Here is a 23,295-nt window from a genome sequence, read left to right on the forward strand (position 1 = left end):
TAAGTGGGAGAACTTGCACAATTGGTGGCTGACTAAATACTTTTTTGCCCCACTATATATATATATATATATATATATATATATATATATATATATATATATATATGCATTTACACAAAATTGAATCATTTGCTGACAGCTCAGTCCCCCCCAGTTCAAAAATCCTATTTGCGCCCCTGGGGTCACAGCAGATACTGAAAGCAAAGGTTCACATACTTTTGCCACTCAGAGATATGTAATATTGGATCATTTTCCTCAATAAATAAATGACCAAGTATAATATTTTTGTCTCATTTGTTTAACTGGGTTCTCTTTATCTACTTTTAGGACTTGTGTGAAAATCTGATGATTTTTTTTTAGGTCATATTTTTGCAGAAATATAGAAAATTCTAAAGGGTTCACAAACTTTCAAGCACCACTGTATACAGTATAATCAATCATTTTTTTTTCCTGTACTAAAAAGACATCTGGCTGAAATCTAGAAGTTGTAGTAGCATCTGCAGAGGAGGTATTCTGCACAAGACACGAGTGTCATGATCATCTGATCGGAGTCATGGTCCTGCACCACTTCAGCATGACCATGACGATGAAGTACAAAACCTTCCGCCAACTTTGTTGGACGAGGTTATGGTTTCACCTCTGTTTTTTGTTTGTTTGTCTTTTCCCACCGTGACTTAAAAAGTAGTGAACAGATTTTGATGAAATTTTGGAGAATGGTGGCCCATTGGCAAAGGAACAGTTGATCAGATTTTGATGTAAATCTGGATGCGTGGCTTGGTACAGGAATGCGCTCCTCCCCACTCTGAGTGCCCTTCTAGTTTAAACACGTACTAGGTTTTCTCAGACTGTGGAGTGGCATTCCTAATCCCAGGCGGTTTTCCTCATTATACACAGGGATCGATACGATGCCAAAGTTTTTCTATTCATTATTGATCTTTTACACCACTTACCTACAAGATTCATATGGGATTAAAAAAAAAAAAAGATGAGGTGAAAATGCTTCGAATTTGGAGAAATCATACATTTCCATTAAGATTGACAGGTAATGAACATATACAGAGGAGATCTTTGTTCTGTCTTCCAAGCAGTTATCCCTTTTATAAAGTATATTAGTTTGTTCTAATGCATTTAGCGAATGCTTTAAAAAATCAGAATGCATATTCACAACAGCAAAGGGAGGGCATCTCTGGCTAGTCCCCCGGTAATGCCTGAAAGGATTTACACTTTATAGAAATTAAAGGCTACAAAACTGATTTAATATATGCATGCGCATATGAATGAGAGAGGGAGAGAGTGGCGGCGGCTACAATTATCGACACCTTAACAATCTTTTGGCCATTGCAAAAGTCGAAAAGACTTTCAATTCGTAAATTGTGCATGAATAATTACTCAAACTTCCACTGGAAAAAAATGAGTTAGTTCCCGATTATTTAGCGTATCAGATCATGTGACACCGTTCCACAAGTATTGACACCTTTGTCCACAGTTATTGACACCGTTCCACAGTCATCGACACCCAGATGATTGATTGTTGATTTAAAAAAAAAAGGTATGTGGTATTAAGTTAACAAAACATATTTATTTTACAATTGTTTTACATAGACTTGTATTTCATACAACATCTCATCGCATTATCTCTAGCCGCTTTATCCTGTTCTACAGGGTCGCAGGCAAGCTGGAGCCTATCCCAGCTGACTACGGGCGAAAGGCGGGGTACACCCTGGACAAGTCGCCAGGTCATCACAGGGCTGACACATAGACACAGACAACCATTCACACTCACATTCACACCTACGCTCAATTTAGAGTCACCAGTTAACCTAACCTGCATGTCTTTGGACTGTGGGGGAAACCGGAGGAAACCCATGCGGACACGGGGAGAACATGCAAACTCTGCACAGAAAGGCTCTCGCCGGCCACGGGGCTCGAACCCGGACCTTCTTGCTGTGAGGTGACAGCGCTAACTACTACACCACCGTGCCGCCTCATACAAAATCTTTTTTATATAAATATATCAATGTCGGTACTTATGTAAATGAGGAAGGAATTCTAATGTTTGTAAACAAATGAACTGATAATGTTTAATCTCATCTCATCTCATTATCTCTAGCCGCTTTATCCTGTTCTACAGGGTCGCAGGCAAGCTGGAGCCTATCCCAGCTGACTACGGGCGAAAGGCGGGGTACACCCTGGACAAGTCGCCAGGTCATCACAGGGCTGACATAATGTTTAATCTGTCAGAATATATTTTTGTTCCGCAATCTAAGTATTTTCGTAGATCACATTTTGTTAATCGTTCGTTGTTGTTTGTATTAATTTCTAGTTTTGTAGTTTACCAATAAATATCAACAGGCAATTGACATTGTAACCACATGAAAATCCAGGTCAAAGGTCGCATGTCATTCCTCAAACCAAAATATAAAATGTCTACTGATATTGTAATATGTGGTAGATATTTACAACAAACCGCAAAAAAAAAAAAAAATTCTGAATGAATAGAAAAATCTGAATTTTTCAGTCATGTAATTTTTTATATGCTAGGAATTTAAATCTGGTCTAATTCTATTTATTGCAGTCGGATTCGAAATGCTCTATAAACATTCCATTCTGTTATGAATCAGAAAAAACATTCTAAATCACATCACTTTTATTTTTTTTTTAAGTACTTCATCTACTTCAACAATGTTACACAAAGATCGATCCATAACAGTTGTAAATGTCACTTAATTCCACAGGGTGTCGATAGTGGTGGACACCGGTGAAAGTGATCACTATTATCGACACGTCACGTGACTTTTTTCAAACGCAAGTTTGGATACAAAATGGTGGCTGTCAAACTAAAGAGTAAGAAACAAAGTAGGTTTTGGCAAGGAGATCATGAAATATCGGTGAATTTGATAAGTAAAAATATGTCCATGATCTTTCCACCATGCTTCCCTGCAATGATGACTTCCGGGTTTTCCTTAAATTGTTGATTGTGCTAAAAAAATATTCCATCTCAGGTAACGAGCTGCATCATCAGATTACAAGATCAAAGGGCGAGGGGCGTCTTCCGGTTGATTAATTAACCAATAATAACTGTTGTAACTGAAACTGAACTTTGTAAAAGTGTGGGGTTTTTTTAATTGGTAAATCTGAAAAGGTGTCGATAATTATGGACTGTCAATAATTGTAGCCAACACTAGCTATATAGTGTACTGACAGAAGTTTGGACACCCCTTCTAATTCAATGTTTTTTCTTTATTTTTATTAATTAAAGACTCTTCATGTCTTAAAGTAATGATGGATGTCTTTTCTCTTTGCTTAGTTGAGCGGTTCTTGACATAATATGGATTACTACAGTTGTGGAATAGGGCTATTTACTGTTTGATCTCACGCATTAAGAAGGAAAGAAATTTCACTAATTAACTTTTGACGAGACACATATGTTAATTGAAAAGCATTCCAGGTGACTACCTCATGAAGCTGGTTAAGGTAATGCCAATAGTGTACAAAGCGTCATCAAGGTAAACGAGGCTACTTTGAAGAATCTAAAATATGAAATGTATTTTGTGGGTTTTTTAACACCTTTTTTTTGTTTGTTTGTTTTACCAGATAATTCCATATATGTTCCGTGTGTTATTTCATAGTTTTGATGTCTTCAGTGTTGTTCTACAATGTAGAAAATGGTCAAAATACAGAAAAGCCTATGAATGAGTAGGGGTGTTCAAACATTTGACTGGTACTGTATATAATATCCACTATATGGATTGTGGATTCTGCCTATAACTGGTCATATCAGATGAAAATTCAATCCAAATTATATTTAGAATTGAATGCTAAACAACATACTTTTTACAGAATTAAAATATGTTTATCCGTGCTTGAGACATTACAAATCAAAGATTGAAAAAAACGGCTTAATTTTTAGAAAACTGCCGTAACATTCTGTACGAGGATCACATAGTCCAAAATGGCCCTCATTAACCAGTGAGATCAAATGTTTTTTTTTTCTTTATAACTTTATTTTTCAAGATATTTCCATGGAAATTGGCAGGCACATAGACGGTTGTGTACTGAATACAAAGTTTGAAAAATTAGTAAAAACAAATTATGCAAATTAGCATTGAATTTGTATTAATTATGCTAATTATGCAGAAACATTAAAACGGTATACTTTCTTCTTCAAAGTTTCACCAAATGGCTTTATTTGTGCAATATAAAGCTGATTTTAACTTTCATTTATACATCACAAAAAAGGAGAAATCAATGTTAATTATAAAATATGCATAAGTAAGCACTGAATGCCATTCACATCTACCATTCTCTATCAAAATAAAGTCATAAAAGAATATTTCTAATCCCCTCTTTGTGCGCTGTAGGCCTTTGTATTTCTAAGCAGGGCCTACTAGTATTTATATGAAAGAATATAAATGATTATTTCAATTAATATTCATAGCTTTCAAGTCTAACCTAAAAAAAAAAAATCTGCGTGAGTCACATCCAGTAAACAATTCCAATTAATTGAAATGAAATCGACACTTGCGTTTCTGACTTCCGTTTTTTTTATATTATTCTGACCACTAAGATCTCAGTATTTTTCATCAAAACAACTACAGTTATATTCTAAAATAGTTATTTATTTACATGAATCAGTTTGATTTGAAAAAATAAGTAGGTAAAGCTTTGAAAACTCACTTCAAAGTCTTCTATGAATTATAACATCAAAACTAGCTGACGGAAAATTTTGCTGAATACTTCATCAGAAACAGTGAGAGCGAGAGAACATCCCTATAAAAGTTATCTGATTGATATTCACGAGTAATGTAGTCGGAAACCGATCAGAAGAGAGGGAGCCTGAGCGCTTTGCCGTGACTCAAAAAGCACTGGCAGTTTCCTGACATCACTGTGTTGTACCAACTTCAACTTGCCGCTACTCCCAAAGTACTGAACAGATCTTAACGAGATATGTTTCTTTGGAAAGCAGAGATAAGCTTTTTAATGATAGTATTCACGATAGAAAATATTCAAGAGTTAAGCAATGAGAGATTTGGAGACTTAGATGAGTGTCTGCATGCACAATGTTCACAGCACAGCCAGCGAGCGTCTGATATGCCTAATATAACTAGCAAACTGACGTGGATCTATCTTTCCATCTCTTGGAGTTTGTGTTATTTGAGAGTTATACACACTTTGAGGTGAATTACTCTCTTCAAACGCAGCCTAGGACCTAACAAATATGCAATTAAACAAAAAAAAAAAGAAAAACATCTGGGGAAAACCAGCACTCCCTGGGGACTCATCAGCCCTCGAATCCTTAATTGGCTTTAATTGCCATCCTCTCTCGTTCAAAAAGTGACACAAATTGTTTTGATTAAGAAAGCCCTGGGACTCCTAATAGAAGTCACTGAAGTTTAGAGAGAGCTGACTGGTTCCATCGTTAGCGTGCACTTTTTCAGGGCTGTAAATTTAGTGTTTTAATTGCAAGACCCATTTGACTACCATCCAAGAATGTTGAGTTAGTTTGATGTGATCTAGCATATCAATGGAAGCAGAATTGAAAAATTGACATTTTGGAATTGGTTTGAAGTAAATATGATGAATATGAAGATATCGCGAAAAAAACTATTTTGACCTTTTTGGTGACCTTGACCGGATGACCCTCAAAATGGAGGTTCTATTTGAGACCAGTGGCCATCTATCCTGAACGTTCCAGCCGTTTTCTCGTAATGTTGCTAACAAAGAAACCCCACTGAAAACAATACCTCGCCCCCTGGTGGACTCCGTCCACAACTCGTTCAACTTGCGAGCCAGCTGAGAACCAGTTTGCTTTTCCATAGCTCACGGTGCTAAGCGGAGCCACGTCATTACGTCGCTGTATACGTCAGTTACGGCGCTACGTTTACATAAACCTTGGCGCGAATATCAAAGCAAAAACAACACGGAAGAAGCAGCAGCAACAACAACAATAATAATAATAATAATGGATGACTTTGCGTTTGTACAGCTGCTGCTTCTCGGCGCTTAAAAATGGCGATCTTTCACGGTCTTGTTATTGTTGTTGGTCTTAACAACTCCGCCCCCCCCGCTGACATAAGCGGTTCTTTCCTCTGGCCCAGCAGAGAGTTGGTGCTAGCCTGGAACCGATTTTTCTGGCCCCAGAGCCAGTTCTTTGTCAGTGGAAACAGAAAACCCGGTTCTAAACTAAGCACTGGCCCCGAACCAGCCCTGGAACTGCTTTGGTGGAAAAGGGGCATGAGCGACTTTGACAAGGGCCAAATTGTAATGGCTAGATGACTGGATCTGAGCATCTCCAAAATGGCACATCTTCAAAAGTGGCCCAAGGAAGGACAACCTGTGAACCGGCGACAGGGTCATGGGTGTCGAAGGCTCATTGATTCACATGGGGCACGAAGACTAGCCCATATGGTCCAATCCCACAGAAGCACAGTATACTGTAGCACAAACTGCTGAAAAAGTTAATGCTGGCTAAAACAGAAGGGTGTCTGCATTAACTTTTTCAGAAGTTCACCGGTTGTCCTTCCTTGAACCACTCTTGGTAGGTACTAACCACTGCATACCAGGAATACCCCACAAGATGTGCCATTTTGGAGATGCTCAGACCCAGTCCTTTAGCCATCACAATTTGGCCCTTGTCAAAGTCGCTCAGATCCTTACGCTTGCCCATTTTTCCTGGTTCCAACACATCAACTTCAAGAACTGGCTGTTCTCTTGCTGCCTAATATATCCCACCCCTTAACAGGTGCCACTGTAATAAGATAATCAAATAATATTGGCTTTGAGTGGTATATCAGATATATTCCTTTCAGCTTGCATAAGATTGAGCGAGTTGAAGACAAGTAGCTAAATGGAATATATCTGATAGACCACGAAAAAAAGCCAGCCAATATTATTATTATTATTATTATTATTATATACATACTCTCTTCATATCGGCATTCTTGAAAGCCAACGTGAGCTTACCCGTGACTCGGTGCTGTTAGCGTGGCAGTCCAGTTACCTTCTAGCCGGTGTAGTGTTAGCGAAGTCCAATGCTAGCGCAGTCAAGCTGAATATTTTATTTTATTTTTTTCCCCTGTGTAATTTACTTAGTTACTTTTAAAATCAACATCAACAACTACACACAGCAGAGTGACCCGGCAGCCAAAATTTTCTGAAAATCTTCCGCTTTTAACGAAGCAAACCTGGTGGCCATGTTTCTTTACAAACTGTCACAGTCACCCGCTAGCACGGACGTTTTACATCTCCGACGTGTTTCTTTTCCAGTTTTTCTGTGTCTGTTGATATGTTTTTCTCTTGTAAATATGTGTGAAGAATATATAATGAAGTTTTGGTAGCCTTTCGGGTGTTCAGCGCATCTTCGGTTTCAGTTTTCAGTTTATTTATTTAGTGCTTAATCCTAGCACTGGATTAGCCTCGTTTTCTCTCTTTCCCGGCTGACAAAGAAATGATTGTGCGCCTGCGCAGCAGCAAAGTTTTGTCATTGGATCTTCGCATGAGCTCTGACGTGTGACGTCGTGTTGTCTTGACAACGTGCAATATTATAACAATATTGCATGCTCATTCTCCATTGAGGAGAGCATGGCGTGATACATGGAGGATAAGCGATATGATAATATCGCATGCTGTCAATAAACCCACTAGAAGGGAATAGGATGTGTTTTTATTCCATGGAAAAAGTGGCCTGTGTGTTTTAATAATTAATGTTCTTTACTTCACCTGCTAGTGGTTTTAATGTTATGGTTGATCAGTGTGGCGGCACGGTGGTGTAGTGGTTAGTGCCGTCGCCTCACAGCAAGAAGGTCTGGGTTCGAGCCACGTGGCCGGCGAGGGCCTTTCTGTGTGGAGTTTGCATGTTGTCCGTGTGGGTTTCCTCCGGGTGCTCCGGTTTCCCCCACAGTCCAAAGACATGCAGGTTAGGTTAACTGGTGACTCTAAATTGACCGTAGGTGTGAATGTGAGTGTGAATGGTTGTCTGTGTCTATGTGTCGGCCCTGTGATGACCTGGCGACTTGTCCAGGGTGTACCCCGCCTTTTGCCCGTAGTCAGCTGGGATAGGCTCCAGCTTGCCTGCGACCCTGTAGAACAGGGGTCACCAAACTACGGCCCGCGGGCCAGATCCGGCCCGCCGGCCTCCCAGCCCCTCTGCCCCCCATCACTTGAACCGGCCCTATGAGGCAATCCCCAAAAGTGGTCATGGCCTATTTTTTTAAATTGCTTTTTGGCAAATAATAACATGTCTGCATCTTGTATTTTGTTGATTTTATCAAATAAAATTGATATTTAGTTATAAAATGAACTATTCATATTTTCCGAATTTTCGTCATATGCTCGCGATCAAGCAGTGACAGGCAGCGCATGCGCAGAGAACTGTCAGTGTTCAGGACAGCAAAATGGCTAGTGGTAAGCGAAAAGCTGCCAGAGAGTGCAGAGTTTTTAAAGAACAGTGGACCACCGATTATTTTTTCGTTCAGTGTAAGGACCGTGCAGTTTATCTTGTATGTAAAGAAAGTGTGTCGGTTTTCAAAGAATATAATCTGCGTCGTCACTATGAAACCCGCCACAAAGAGTATGCTAGTTTGCGAGGGCAAACAAGAGAAGACAGGATCCGGAGGATGAAATGCGGACTGGCTGCACAACAGAATGTATTCCTTCACCAAACCCAGATCAACCAGGCTGCTGTCCGAGCTAGCTATAAGGTAGCTCACCTACTAGCTACCCATGGAAAGCCGTTTACTGATGGGGACTTTGTTAATGTATGCATGCTTGCTGTGGCCGAGGAGGTGTGTCCCGACAAGAAGGATGCGCTCAATGCGGTGAGTCTCTCCGCACCTACTATGACCAGGCGAACCGAAGATTTGGGGGACAACGTGTATGACCAGCTGAATGAGACAGCGTCAGAATTCGAGTTTTTTGCTTTGGCCATGGATGAGAGCAATGACGTGCAGGACACAGCACAACTGCTGTGATCTATTGATCTATAGCTCATATTATTATAATTTCACTGTTTTTTAAAATGTATTTATTTTATAGGCATATTTATTTGACCTTTATTAAGTGCTGCATACAATTATTATTTATATTATTAATAATATCAACAGGCCTACCTACAATTTATAATTTTCCACTCACCTTTGCCAGTGTCAATCACCTCAACTAGGCAGATGTTTCTTACCTTGACAGCTTTGATGTTATTTTTATTAGAAAATAAATAAATGGGGCGGCACGGTGGTGTAGTGGTTAGTGCTGTCGCCTCACAGCAAGAAGGTCCTGGGTTCGAGCCCCATGGCCGGCGAGGGCCTTTCTGTGTGGAGTTTGCATGTTCTCCCCGTGTCCGCATGGGTTTCCTCCGGGTGCTCCGGTTTCCCCCACAGTCCAAAGACATGCAGGTTAGGTTAACTGGTGACTCTAAATTGACCGTAGGTGTGAATGTGAGTGTGAATGGTTGTCTGTGTCTATGTGTCAGCCCTGTGATGACCTGGCGACTTGTCCAGGGTGTACCCCGCCTTTCGCCCGTAGTCAGCTGGGATAGGCTCCAGCTTGCCTGCGACCCTGTAGAAGGATAAAGCGGCTAGAGATAATGAGATGAGATAAATAAATGGAATATCTGTGGTATTTCAAATTAAAACAAAGTGTGAAGACTTGATTACTACTTTTGCAAACCACTAGTAAAGATAAACAAATATGTGCCAGGAATCAAGTGTTGATATAGTAGTATGGATATAGTAGTGGGGATGGCCGTACCAGGCTAGTAATCTCTACTACACAATGAGGCCTGCTGGTGGTCATATTTGTCTGGGTCATACAATTCTATGTGATATAGCTGACCCGACCCCGGCCCCCATCACAGTCAGGAACGACAATGTGGCCCCCAGAGAAAAAAGTTTGGTGACCCCTGCTGTAGAAGGATAAAGCGGCTAGAGATAATGAGATGGGGCGGCACGGTGGTGTAGTGGTTAGCGCTGTCGCCTCACAGCAAGAAGGTCCGGGTTCGAGCCCCGTGGCCGGCGAGGGCCTTTCTGTGCGGAGTTTGCATGTTCTCCCCGTGTCCGCGTGGGTTTCCTCCGGGTGCTCCGGTTTCCCCCACAGTCCAAAGACATGCAGGTTAGGTTAACTGGTGACTCTAAATTGAGCGTAGGTGTGAGTGTGAATGGTTGTCTGTGTCTATGTGTCAGCCCTGTGATGACCTGGCGACTTGTCCAGGGTGTACCCCGCCTTTCGCCCGTAGTCAGCTGGGATAGGCTCCAGCTTGCCTGCGACCCTGTAGAAGGATAAAGCGGCTAGAGATAATGAGATGAGATGAGATAATGAGATGAGATGAGGTTGATCAGTGTATGCTGTAATGATTTATAATCTACTATCTGTTTCTTCGTGACGTTTCTTCATTAAACTCAGGTTGGAGTTTTACCGTATTTCCTTTGTCACTGTTTCCTCTGGTTTGGTTTGTGTAGCACTGCTTTGTGAGACAATGTACCGCACTGCTAAAGCCTCACGCAAAAACATTGTTGGATATGTTGTATGTCTGTGTTATGGTGTAGAAGAGGATCTACTGCATCTGGTCTGAATGTGTGTTGCTTATTCATGTCTATAGAACAGTTTCTCGTCCTCCCATATGATGATGACAAATATCCAAGAGAAAGTGTTGGATGGTTTAGAGAGGGTAGAAAAGCACAATGTACATTTCTGATGTCTGCTTGGTGATACCACTTGGACAAAAACAAACCATCCGCTCATGTGTCTGTCCAGTCCAAAGCCGTGAACGTTTATTTGATTTGAACAGAGTAAAAATGGAAAAAAAAGAAGGGGGATAAAAAAAAAAAAAAGAAGTGCGGTGACTTTATTCTGTCTGGTTGTTCTAAATTCTGCTCAGATTGCCCAGAGATTTTTTCTCTTTCTCAGATTGCCCCTTCTTTGCATCATTCTTGGCTTCCCAGCAATACGGTGCTCCACCGAACCTTTATCTGTGTCCCTGTGACGAGCTGTCTTAAGCTATAGTCACAGACACGATCTGTTCCAGTCAGTGCTGTTGCTCCGTTTGCAGGTATTCTGAGCCGTATGTTATTTTAAACGCTGTCAGTTTGCCCAGTTCGTCACTTGTGTGTGACTAGCGTTTTTTTGTCGCTTTATTCCCAAACATACATGGCAGCTTATAGCTTGTATAATAGACGGTTGCCTGGTAGCATCACATTAAACACCAAACAGAGCTTTTAGTGTATTTTTCTGTCTTACTGCAGCGAGAGCAAACCCCTCACTATCCACCGTGGCCGTGGAAATGACGAACGGCTTTGAAATGGCCCAATCTTCTTTAAAGAGGCTCTCAAATACATACACCGGCGGAAATAAAGCTGTCTAAATATTAGCACTCTGCAGGAGCTGTTCTGTGCCCTTACTGGGAATCTTGAAGGGAAGTAATGTGGAAAATGAATTCCTCCACTGTGTCTAAACACGGGAGGCTTGAGCCTAATTTTACTTAATGAATTCCACATTGTTCGGGATCGATGTCTCTGTGATGGCCCTGCACGATCCTTGTAGTTTCGATCTGAAGCAGCAGAGATGGAGAGAGAGAGAGAGAGAGAGCAGGATTGTCTGTCTGGTTCCGAGAGAACGATCAGCGACTGTTTAAAAGCCAAGCGCAGTGTTTGAGTTTCAGCACTGACGAAGCCACTTAAAGCAGCGCAGCAGAGAAATGGGACAACTCTCGGTATCGACTAATCCCAGAGTTGCATTGGATTGCATTTCTCTTATTACCTCTTGAGTAATACCACTTAAATCTGCCTCACTTGCTTGCCTTTGTTTTTCACCTTGCATACCCAAGCAAATGAGATTCCCCTCTCCTCGTTTATTGGACTCTGTTGTTTGGCTCATTTGACGATTAATTAGCTCAAACAGGCTAACTAGTCTGTCTGAGACGTGGCTAATTATTTGTGGATGCCAGCCGGCTGAGTGAGTTACACAGTGATTGCTGGAGCAGGTGTTCTGTCTTTGGCACGGACCAAATTAATGCACTCTACACTCCATCCATCCGGCCATCCGGCCATCCATCTCCCCTTTAACTGTAAAATGAAATCCACAGAGCCTCAAAACAGATTTATTTTTAATGAACGTAATCCAACTATTCCATTATTAGACTCATTATATAAATGTGTACAATAATATGTTGGCTGTTATTTAACAGTTATTCGCCGAAGGCAAAGTGAATGTCATTATTATTCACCGATGCCTCATCACTGAGCCTGATACGGATAATTGTTTTCGTAAAAATACACAAGTGATTTTTTTTTAAATAAAAAAACATTGCATTTAAAAAAAAATCATTTATTTCAATCTTCAAGAGCGCCATGCAAATGTAAGCGCACAGATTTGTCTCACTTATCTACGCCGTGCCACGTAAAATACTTTGTTTTGAAATCGATTAAATAAAGCACAATCCCACCTTAGGTTTGAATACTTTTATACCAAACTTCGTAGCATCTTTAGTGCTTTTAGGAATAGCGTTTTCTTTCATTATTGGTAATTCTTCCTCATTTACGGTGATAAAGTGATCGGCCGCCATTTTGCCGAGTCGCTCGAGGTGATAATCGAAAAATAATCCGAATCTCTCGACCAATCAGTGTACACGATTTTCTATAGTCACCTCCGTATTTTTTAAATATATATATATATAGGTGGCATGGTGGTGTAGTGGTTAGTGCTGTCGTCTCACAGCAAGAAGGTCCTGGGTTCGAGCCCCGTGGCCGGCGAGGGCCTTTCTGTGTGGAGTTTGCATGTTCTCCCCGTGTCCGCGTGGGTTTCCTCCGGGTGCTCCGGTTTCCCCCACAGTCCAAAGACATGCAGGTTAGGTTAACTGGTGACTCTAAATTGACTGTAGGTGTGAATGTGAGTGTGAATGGTTGTCTGTGTCTATGTGTCAGCCCTGTGATGACCTGGCGACTTGTCCAGGGTGTACCCCGCCTTTCGCCCGTAGTCAGCTGGGATAGGCTCCAGCTTGCCTGCGACCCTGTAGAAGGATAAAGCGGCTAGAGATAATGTGATGTGATGTGATGTGACACACCGCCTAGTGGCCAGTGTTAGTAATTACCAGTCATACACACCGCCTAGTGACCAGTGTTAGTAATTACCAGTCATACACACCGTCTAGTGACCAGTGTTAGTAATTACCAGTCATACACACCGCCTAGGGCGGCCCGGTGGTGTAGTGGTTAGCGCTATCGCCTCACAGCAAGAAGGTCCAGGTTCGAGCCCCATGGCTGGCGAGGGCCTTTCTGTGCGGAGTTTGCATGTTCTCCCCGTGTCTGCGTGGGTTTCCTCCGGGTGCTCCGGTTTCCCCCACAGTCCAAAGACATGCAGGTTAGGTTAATTGGTGGCTCTAAATTGACCGTAGGTGTGAATGTGAGTGTGAATGGTTGTCTGTGTCTATGTGTCAGCCCTGTGATGACCTGGCGACTTGTCCAGGGTGTACCCCGCCTTTCGCCCGTAGTCAGCTGGGATAGGCTCCAGCTTGCTTGCGACCCTGTAGAACAGGATAAAGCGGCTAGTGATAATGAGATGAGATGAGACACACCGCCTAGTGGCCAGTGTTAGTAATTACCAGTCATACACACCGCCTAGTGGCCAGTGTTAGTAATTACCAGTCATACACACCGCCTAGTGACCAGTGTTAGTAATTACCAGTCATACACACCGCCTAGTGGCCAGTGTTAGTAATTACCAGTCATACACACCGCCTAGTGACCAGTGTTAGTAATTACCAGTCATACACACCGCCTAGTGGCCAGTGTTAGTAATTACCAGTCATACACACCGCCTAGTGGCCAGTGTTAGTAATTACCAGTCATACACACCGCCTAGTGGTCAGTGCTAGCCAGTAAAGAAATAAAACGAAAGAGACTGACTATCTCATCTCATCTCATTATCTCTAGCCGCTTTATCCTTCTACAGGGTCGCAGGCAAGCTGGAGCCTATCCCAGCTGACTACGGGCGAAAGGCGGGGTACACCCTGGACAAGTTGCCAGGTCATCACAGGGCTGACACATAGACACAGACAACCATTCACATTCAAATCTATGGTCAATTTAGAGTCACCAGTTAACCTAACCTGCATGTCTTTGGACTGTGGGGGAAACCGGAGCACCCGGAGGAAACCCACACGGACATGGGGAGAACATGCAAACTCCGCACAGAAAGGCCCTCGCCAGCCACGGGGCTCGAACCCGGACCTTCTTGCTGTGAGGCGACAGCGCTAACCACTACACCACCGTGCCGCCCGAGACTGACTGATATAAGAAAATTCTACAACCCAGAAACAGATGGGAGCTCCGCTTTTAGGCAGTGCCTAAATCTATATATTAATTTTGATAATGGCAGCTTGTGATTTCCGCCCCTCAAATAAACAAAATCACAGACCTCTTGGCCTTATGCTTCACAGACCCTGCTTTGAAAACGGCTGTTCTGAGGGATAGAAATACATGCAGTACAGATTTATTGCAGCCTTGGCTAAAGAATGAAGGCAAAACTTTATCAAACCTAAATCAGCTCATTAGCAAGCCCTTGAACGAAGCTGAATCAGTTGTTTGACTAGACATGCACTAAACCCCACAGATCCAGCAATGTGAGCTGATTCACACCAAAAGCTCACCATGAAATCTGGTCCCACGCAAATGCTCCTGTCTGGTGTGTAATGTGCAATCACAGAAATATAACTTTTTTTTTTTTTAAGAACATTACCTTGCCATTATATACAGTATGTGGTTACCTAAAGCATGCAGTATGTGTAGGAGGTACAGACACTGGCCGTGATCCTTCTCCACCTTCGTGCGATGTGCTATCGACTCTTCAGGATGAATAGTGTACATTTTCATGTACATTGGGTCACAGTAGCCGGAGGTTGTGTTTTATTCAGGTTTTTTTAATATATATTATATATATTATATATATGAGGCTTTTCGATTGGATTTATGCACACGCATGAACTCATCATGACGGTACACTGTGCTTTATTTATCAACATCTAACGTGTTGCACGAGAGTCACATTAACATTCGTTTTTCTTTTCTTTTAAAGTGTGTCCATTATTGAGTACTAAGCATACAACAATTAATTAATCTTCCGCTCACTAATGGCCACTAGGGGTAACAGTGCAGTCGTAATCTATTGGAGTGATTTATCCTTGACCTGCCTTACAGTGAGCTTTTGGAACTTGAGTGTTAAGAAATGAAGTTATGCGCTTCTGCCAACCACACACACACACACACACACACACACACACACACACACACACACACACACACACACGCATGCTGTCAGACTCGGACAACATTTTGACTAAGGAAGGGGTGTCAAGTATACTGTACAGTCCACAGACCTAATCTGTCACACCAACTGAATGTAGAATGAAATTAAACTCATCTCATGGACCATAATAAAATTGAAAGATTTGAAAAACAAAAACAAACAAAGAGCAATTCCAGCGTTATGGACGTGACACTTGAACTCAAAATGGCAACAAATGACCCAGTGCATGTTTTATTGTCTCCCAGTATTTAAACAGGTGTTGCATATTTTAAGGCTGTACCATACTGGAGAAGTGATAGAACAAGAACAATTCCCATAGTACATCTAGGGCATGCCAGAAAACGCCAATAAAAGATGCGTTATGGATGTGACAGAAAAAGTATCACTTTTCTTGGGTGACTGTACATTTTTATCAAACTCTGTGAAATCGTAAACCTAATGTCGAAATGGAGATATCCATTTGATAGAGGGGTCCAAGGTGAATATTAAAAAAAATCTTTGTTTAAAATATTTTGTATTTCATGCAGAGTTTCGGAAGGAAAAGTCAGCGTTATGGATGTGACGAAATTCCGTTATGGATGTGACGCGTCTGAAATAGACATGGCATATGTTTAGAAAATCAGCAATTTAACCACCATAACCCTTTGAAAAACTCTCTAAATATCAGCTAAAACTATCAAAGTTCTTAAATAATATTTAGGATGGCTATTGTTTTGCTGTTTTGTGGATTTTAGCATACATTTCTGTGGCTTGTGGCAATAATATAGAATTGTACATGATCAAAGTTGATTTTAGCTTGGGGTTTACATTATAAGAAAGAAAAACTGACATAATAAGGCGAAGGGAACAATTCTTGTGACAAATTGGTTCAACTTATTCACATCTGTAAAATACAGGCCTAGGTGATATCTCTGGGAGTGGTTTTGATGTATTACATGTTGCTTTATTTTTGCATGGTGAGGTTGACATTTACATGGAATTGCCCCAAACAAAAAAAGAGCTCGTCTCTGTTATTCCTGTAGGGCTCAAAATAGAGCAGTTAACTCAGGGCCATAAAAGCAGCTACTGACAAAATGTGTTAAGGATAAATAATTGCTCGAGAGGGGCGGCATGGTGATGTAGTGGTTAGCAACATCGCCTCACAGCAAGAAGGTTTTGGGTTCAAGCCCAGCGGCCGACAGGGGCCTTTCTGTGTGGAGTTTGCATGTTCTCCCTGTGTCTGTGTGGGTTTCCTCCGGGTGCTCCGGTTTCCCCCACAGTCCAAAGACATGCAGGTTAGGCTAATTCTTTGGTTTCAGTCACGTGACTTTTCTTAGCGATTTCACTTCCGGTAAAACAGCTGGTGGTCTAGCAAACCAAAACGGCTGCTGTAGTGCAAACAGCTAGCGATAATTGATCAGAGTATGCTCGTAATCTAGAAGCCACTGCTCGTTTTAGATCTATTCAGAAGATTGCTACTGTATGTGCAGTGGATTAGATCCCTACAGTCTCGGAAAGAAGGATTTGTCATACGATCTCGAAAACTACCCTTCAGTTGAGTTCCCCGACATCTTGCACTCTGGCAGCCATTTAGACCACCGGTTTCACTTCCGGTAAAACCGCTAAGAAAGGTCACGTGACTGAAACCCAGCAATTGAATGTTTTCTGTCAGAGGTCCTCGGTGACGTTCTCCACTCGTACATACTCACTCTTCCTGTGCAGTTATTCTGACGAGCATCCTGAGCCTGAAATAGCAGCATGCAGGAACAACCCAAGGCCATCTGCCAGTCACCAGCTTGCATTATTGATATGCTAATTGGAAAGCACTTTACCATGCAAAACATTTCATTATCTCTGTGTATTGGCAGCAGTTGTAATGATTTCTCAGTGATTAATGGAGCCAGAATCTGAAAAGCGAAGAACCTGAGGTGGTCAGGCTCGCCTCAGCTTTGTGCACATTCCCCCTCCACAGTGATACTGTTTATGGAGAACCGAGTTCTTGTTTCTTGCATCTACCTTGTTTACCTCAATGTGCAAGGCTTTGCGTTGGAACCAGCCAATTTCATGGCTGTTGAGCTCCTCAAGTGATGTTGAGTACTGTGTGCTGCAGGGCCATGCCTCGGATTTGTCAATATGCTTTTCCTCCTTAGTGCTGCCTCTGAGAGGAACTTTATATGCCATTATCCCAGTTCTTTGCCATCAGCCCTTAAATAAACCACTTGAATAGTCAAGCTTATCCGGCTAATAGACGTATTTTTCACGTCTCGGGTGGAACGTTTTCAATAATTACCACTTCTATCCACCAGTCTGTGCATTATTTCTGTTCTTTTAAATTTCTTCCTCTTTGCAGTTCTCAAACAATCTCCTCTTTTGCCTCCTAAACGCCGTACGTTTTCTCATCCCATTTTTCTTTCTTTCCTTCTCAGCTCGTCGGTGGGGAGTTTGATCTGGAGATGAACTTCATCATCCAGGATGCGGAGAGCATCACGTGCATGGTGGAGCTACTGGAACACTGCGAAGTGACGTGCCAGGCTGAGATTTGGAGCATGTTCACGGCCATCTTGCGCAAGAGCATGCGCAATCTGCAGACCTGCACCGAGGTGGGCCTCATACAGCAAGTGCTGCAGAAGATGAGCTCCGTTGACGACATGATCGCAGGTACTTAGTGACTCATGTTCAGCTTTCATGTCTGGGTAGGATAATTAACACAAGCGATCGTAACTGTTCCAGGGAGTCCGTATTCAGTGCATTAAAAAAATAAGATTTAATAGAAAAATGGTTTTGTGGTAGTTTTGTCTGTTCGGTGAATTTAAACTCCTTTTCCCTTCACAGTAGCCATAGTCATAAGCAGCTTTACAGAAATGCGGATGGAGATTTAACCCTTTCACCACTGCTTAACATCATATACAGACTGCTGTATAACTTTATGTAAGAAATACCAGTAACACAAAGTAACTTAGTGATAAATTCAGTATAAACAAGTGTTGCCAGGCAAAACAAACCCCTCCCGGTAGCACTTATGATGACTATGAAGGAAGATATCACGAAAAAAAAAAAGGTACCCTATGGGTACATGTGGCTACTGCTTATACAACCCCGATTCCAAAAAAGTTGGGACAAAGTACAAATTGTAAATAAAAACGGAATGCAATGACGTAGAAGTTTCAAAATTTCATATTTTATTCAGAATAGAACATAGATGACATATCAAATGTTTAAACTGAGAAAATGTATCATTTAAAGAGAAAAATTAGGTGATTTTAAATTTCATGACAACAACACATCTCAAAAAAGTTGGGACAAGGCCATGTTTACCACTGTGAGACATCCCCTTTTCTCTTTACAACAGTCTGTAAACGTCTGGGGACTGAGGAGACAAGTTGCTCAAGTTTAGGGATAGGAATGTTAACCCATTCTTGTCTAATGTAGGATTCTAGTTGCTCAACTGTCTTAGGTCTTTTTTGTCGTATCTTCCGTTTTATGATGCACCAAATGTTTTCTATGGGTGAAAGATCTGGACTGCAGGCTGGCCAGTTCAGTACCCGGACCCTTCTTCTACGCAGCCATGATGCTGTAATTGATGCAGTATGTGGTTTGGCATTGTCATGTTGGAAAATGCAAGGTCTTCCCTGAAAGAGACGTCGTCTGGATGGGAGCAAATGTTGCTCTAGAACCTGGATATACCTTTCAGCATTGATGGTGTCTTTCCAGATGTGTAAGCTGCCCATGCCACACGCACTAATGCAACCCCATACCATCAGAGATGCAGGCTTCTGAACTGAACGCTGATAACAACTTGGGTTGTCCTTCTTCTCTTTAGTCCGAATGACATGGCGTCCCTGATTTCCATAAAGAACTTCAAATTTTGATTCGTCTGACCACAGAACAGTTTTCCACTTTGCCACAGTCCATTTTAAATGAGCCTTGGCCCAGAGAAGACGTCTGCGCTTCTGGATCATGTTTAGATACGGCTTCTTCTTTGAACTATAGAGTTTTAGCTGGCAACGGCGGATGGCACGGTGAATTGTGTTCACAGATAATGTTCTCTGGAAATATTCCTGAGCCCATTTTGTGATTTCCAATACAGAAGCATGCCTGTATGTGATGCAGTGCCATCTAAGGGCCCGAAGATCACGGGCACCCAGTATGGTTTTCCGGCCTTGACCCTTACGCACAGAGATTCTTCCAGATTCTCTGAATCTTTTGATGATATTATGCACTGTAGATGATGATATGTTCAAACTCTTTGCAATTTTACACTGTCGAACTCCTTTCTGATATTGCTCCACTATTTGTCGGCGCAGAATTAGGGGGATTGGTGATCCTCTTCCCATCTTTACTTCTGAGAGCCGCTGCCACTCCAAGATGCTCTTTTTATACCCAGTCATGTTAATGACCTATTGCCAATTGACCTAATGAGTTGCAATTTGGTCCTCCAGCTGTTCCTTTTTTGTACCTTTAACTTTTCCAGCCTCTTATTGCCCCTGTCCCAACTTTTTTGAGATGTGTTGCTGTCATGAAATTTCAAATGAGCCGATATTTGGCATGAAATTTCAAAATGTCTCACTTTCGACATTTGATATGTTGTCTATGTTCTATTGTGAATACAATATCAGTCTTTGAGATTTGTAAATTATTGCATTCCATTTTTATTTACAATTTGTACTTTGTCCCAACTTTTTTGGAATCAGGGTTGTAAATAAAATTGTTTTCTGATCCCATGTCCATACAGTAAATATAGCATATATATATTTACTCTACGAGGCAGGAGCCACAAAAATGAAGCGTAATCCAAAAATGAACAATTTAAAAATCCCAGAAATAAAATATACCCAGTGTCTGTACTTTATATTATTCTACTCTTACCTCTTACAGTTTTCGAAACTGAAACCTCAGAACCGAGGCTGACATACACACGCTGTCACTGTGACCAAAACTCTTATTTCCGGGAAAAGGCCCGGCGCTAGAGCTCAGTGGAAAGCAATTTCTCTCTGTAATAAGCATAAACATGTCTGAAAGCGATTTCTTTAGTCTAGCAGTTCATTTATTTTGAATGGTGAACCGAATTGTGTACACTCACCGGCCATTTTAATCGGAACACGTGTATGCGCATGTGCAGTGCGCGATTGTTACACTCTTGCATTCTTACAGCATGATGACGTAGTGACTAGCGCCTCTATATGAGACAGTAGACACAACAAAAACGATTTTGACCTTTTTGGTGACTGGATGACCCTCAAAATGTTGGAGGTTCTATTTGAGACCAACGCTCATTTATCCTGAAAGTTTCATGAAGATTGATCCAGCCGTTTTCCTGTAATATTGTTTACAAAAAAAGAAAAAAAAGAAATCCAACCGTAAACAATACCTCTCCCCGATTACTCCGTAGTGGGTGAGGTAACCAGTGCACAGTTTTAAAAGAAAATATAGTGAGCTAGAGTGTGTGCTATAGTGATACATTTGGTACCGTTGGAAACTAGAGGTCAAGGCTTTTTTATTGTCATTTCAACCGTAGGCAGTTGGTACAGTACACAGCTAAAATGAAATAACATTTCTCCAGGACCATGGTCCTACATTAAAGGGCATATTCTGGACCAATTTCATTTTTTGTTTTTTTTTTTATATGAAAGTATGTCCCTTTACACACTCATCCAGAAGGGTAATTTTGCACAAGGCCATCTGTCTACAGCAGAAAAAAAAAAACGCGTCTGGAAAAATCCCAAGGGAGTCTGGAGCCAGATTCGTGACGTTACCTGCGGAAGCGCCAGCAGGCTGTGAGAGCTTTGCACGGTTTCAGTGCACAGCCTGTGTAGACCAAGCGCTCCCAAATTTTCTCTCTCATTGTCCGGTCTTTTGGGAAACGATGAGTACTATGGGATCATCAAGATTGGTGTTGCTACACCCTCCTACGATACATCTGTTAACCATTTTAATAATTACGTGATAACATTGAAGAAATTTCCAGAAAACCACCAGATCGTTTTCTCATAAACAAACCAGCGCTGACGTAGGATTCAGAGGGAGGCGTCCCGCACGCGACGTCACGAAAATCAATGTTTGTTGGGAAATCCAAATGCCAAGTTTTTTCAGAGGCGGACCAATTCGCCTCAAATGGCTTGATTTCAACTGAATTTTTCTGGTATTGCGCAAGGTAAAAAAAAAAATTGCACAAAATGCAAAATGTGACAGATATTTGACCAAAGTTTAATATAAAATAGGAGAATTACATTGATCTTGCTCCTGAATTTACCTGTGATATGCAGTTTAAACATCACAGGACTGCAAATCTACGTATAATAATATAAAGTGCAGACAATAAACTACACACAACATAAAGTGCAAGCAACAAAGCAGTGTTGTAGTCAAGTCACTAAACTCCGAGTCCAGTCTCGAGTCCCCAGTGTTCAAGTGCGAGAACAAGACTCCAACCGCACCATTTGATGGTGGCTGTTGCTGCCTTTATGTGAAAGCGTCTCTGGTACTGTGCTGGACTAACGTTCCTGCTCGACTGCCCCGTTTTAGTTAACAGGCTACAGCTTGTTCATCGCTCAGCAAGCCACGCCCACTATCAATAGGGTAAATAACATGAGAGAGGGTTAACACTAGCTAGTTCATCGCTCAGCAAGCGCTATCAACAGAGCAATGAATATAGTGTGTCACTTCCTTCTCTGGGTGGAGTCTTGCCGAATGACTATTGAAATTCGAGGTTGTCCCCGTCGTCTCCTCGATAGTTCTTCTACATATGGAACACATAGCAGTGCGTTTTTTCCCACTGCACGAGAAGTCTGTATAAGCAAAGCGGACAATCCTAGGGGCTTCTCTCCAGGCATTTTAGCACCGTTAACGTTAGCTTGTTCCTGAACATGACATATGAACAGGTGAATGTGCATTCTCTTGCACGAAATTAGTATACAAATTAATGTAGATATAAATATCTTACGCCAAATTATTATGGCATGTCACAAACAATAAAGAAAAAATCTGAGTCTCCAGTTTACAAGTCCAAATGAAGTTAATGCACGAGTCCGAGTCATCAGTGCTCAAGTCACGAGTGCTACAAGCCTGCAACAAGGACAATGCAAAAACAACTAGCACAGATACAGTGCCAACCACATGGATTAAAGTTTTCCGTCGCTACGATGGATTTCCGTCAACTGGGAGCACTAAAGATCAATAATGAGAGTGATGCAGATCCGAGGAAAAAAGGGGGTGTAAGCGACCCTACGTGTGGGTGGAGCACAGAGGACGGCAGGACAGAGATCAGGTTTTATAAATGGCTTTATTGCCACACTTTTCAGTATAACAATAACGTTCGCAGACACACAACCGGCGTCTGGTTCAGGGCTGAGCTCCTTCTGCTCTCGCTCTCCCTCCTGATATAGGGCGCAGTCACTGGGAAAACACACAAACAGGTTAATTGCTCTCAGGTGACGTGATTCTGCCACTTACCTTCCCTGACTCCGCCCTCCTGTCACAGACCGGCGCTTGACCACGCCCCCGCTGCCACATACCCCCACCGCCCGACTCAGGCCGGGCGGCCGTCCGGCCTGCAGCCGACTCCCCCCCCCCTTGACGGGAGAGGAAGTCCGCCACGACCATCTGCGCCCCCGGCCTGTGGACCACCTTGAAATTAAAGGGTTGGAGCGCCAGATACCAACGGGTGATCCGCGCGTTGGCATCTTTCATGCGGTGGAGCCACTGGAGGGGCGCGTGGTCCGAACAGAGGGTGAAAGGGCGCCCCAGCAGGTAGTACCGGAGGGCAAGAACCGCCCACTTGATGGCCAGACACTCTTTCTCTATGGTGCTGTAGCGCCCCTCACGCACCGACAGCTTCCTGCTGATATACAGGACAGGGCGGTCCTCCCCCTCCACCTCCTGGGACAAAACCGCCCCCAGCCCTCTGTCCGACGCATCGGTCTGCAACATAAAAGGGAGAGAAAAGTCAGGGGAGTGTAGAAGTGGCCCCCCACACAGTGCAGCCTTTACCTCTGAGAAAGCCCGCTGGCACTGCTCCGTCCACTGGAC

The 23,295-nt window shown here is 42.3% G+C and overlaps 1 protein-coding gene across 5 annotated transcripts in view; it reads left to right on the top strand.

Annotated features, from left to right (window-relative positions):
• Window positions 1–23,295, top strand: part of nbeaa (neurobeachin a) — a 460,126-nt gene that overhangs the window by 190,935 nt on the left and 245,896 nt on the right. For all 5 annotated transcript variants that reach the window (XM_060908447.1, XM_060908439.1, XM_060908440.1 and 2 more), the window contains exon 2: window positions 17,697–17,928. In XM_060908447.1, the coding sequence (XP_060764430.1) occupies window positions 17,697–17,928 (232 nt within the window). The remainder of the gene's footprint in view (window positions 1–17,696; window positions 17,929–23,295) is intronic.

The sequence above is a fragment of the Neoarius graeffei genome, chromosome 25, assembly GCF_027579695.1.
Source record: "Neoarius graeffei isolate fNeoGra1 chromosome 25, fNeoGra1.pri, whole genome shotgun sequence".
Lineage (NCBI taxonomy): Eukaryota > Metazoa > Chordata > Actinopteri > Siluriformes > Ariidae > Neoarius > Neoarius graeffei.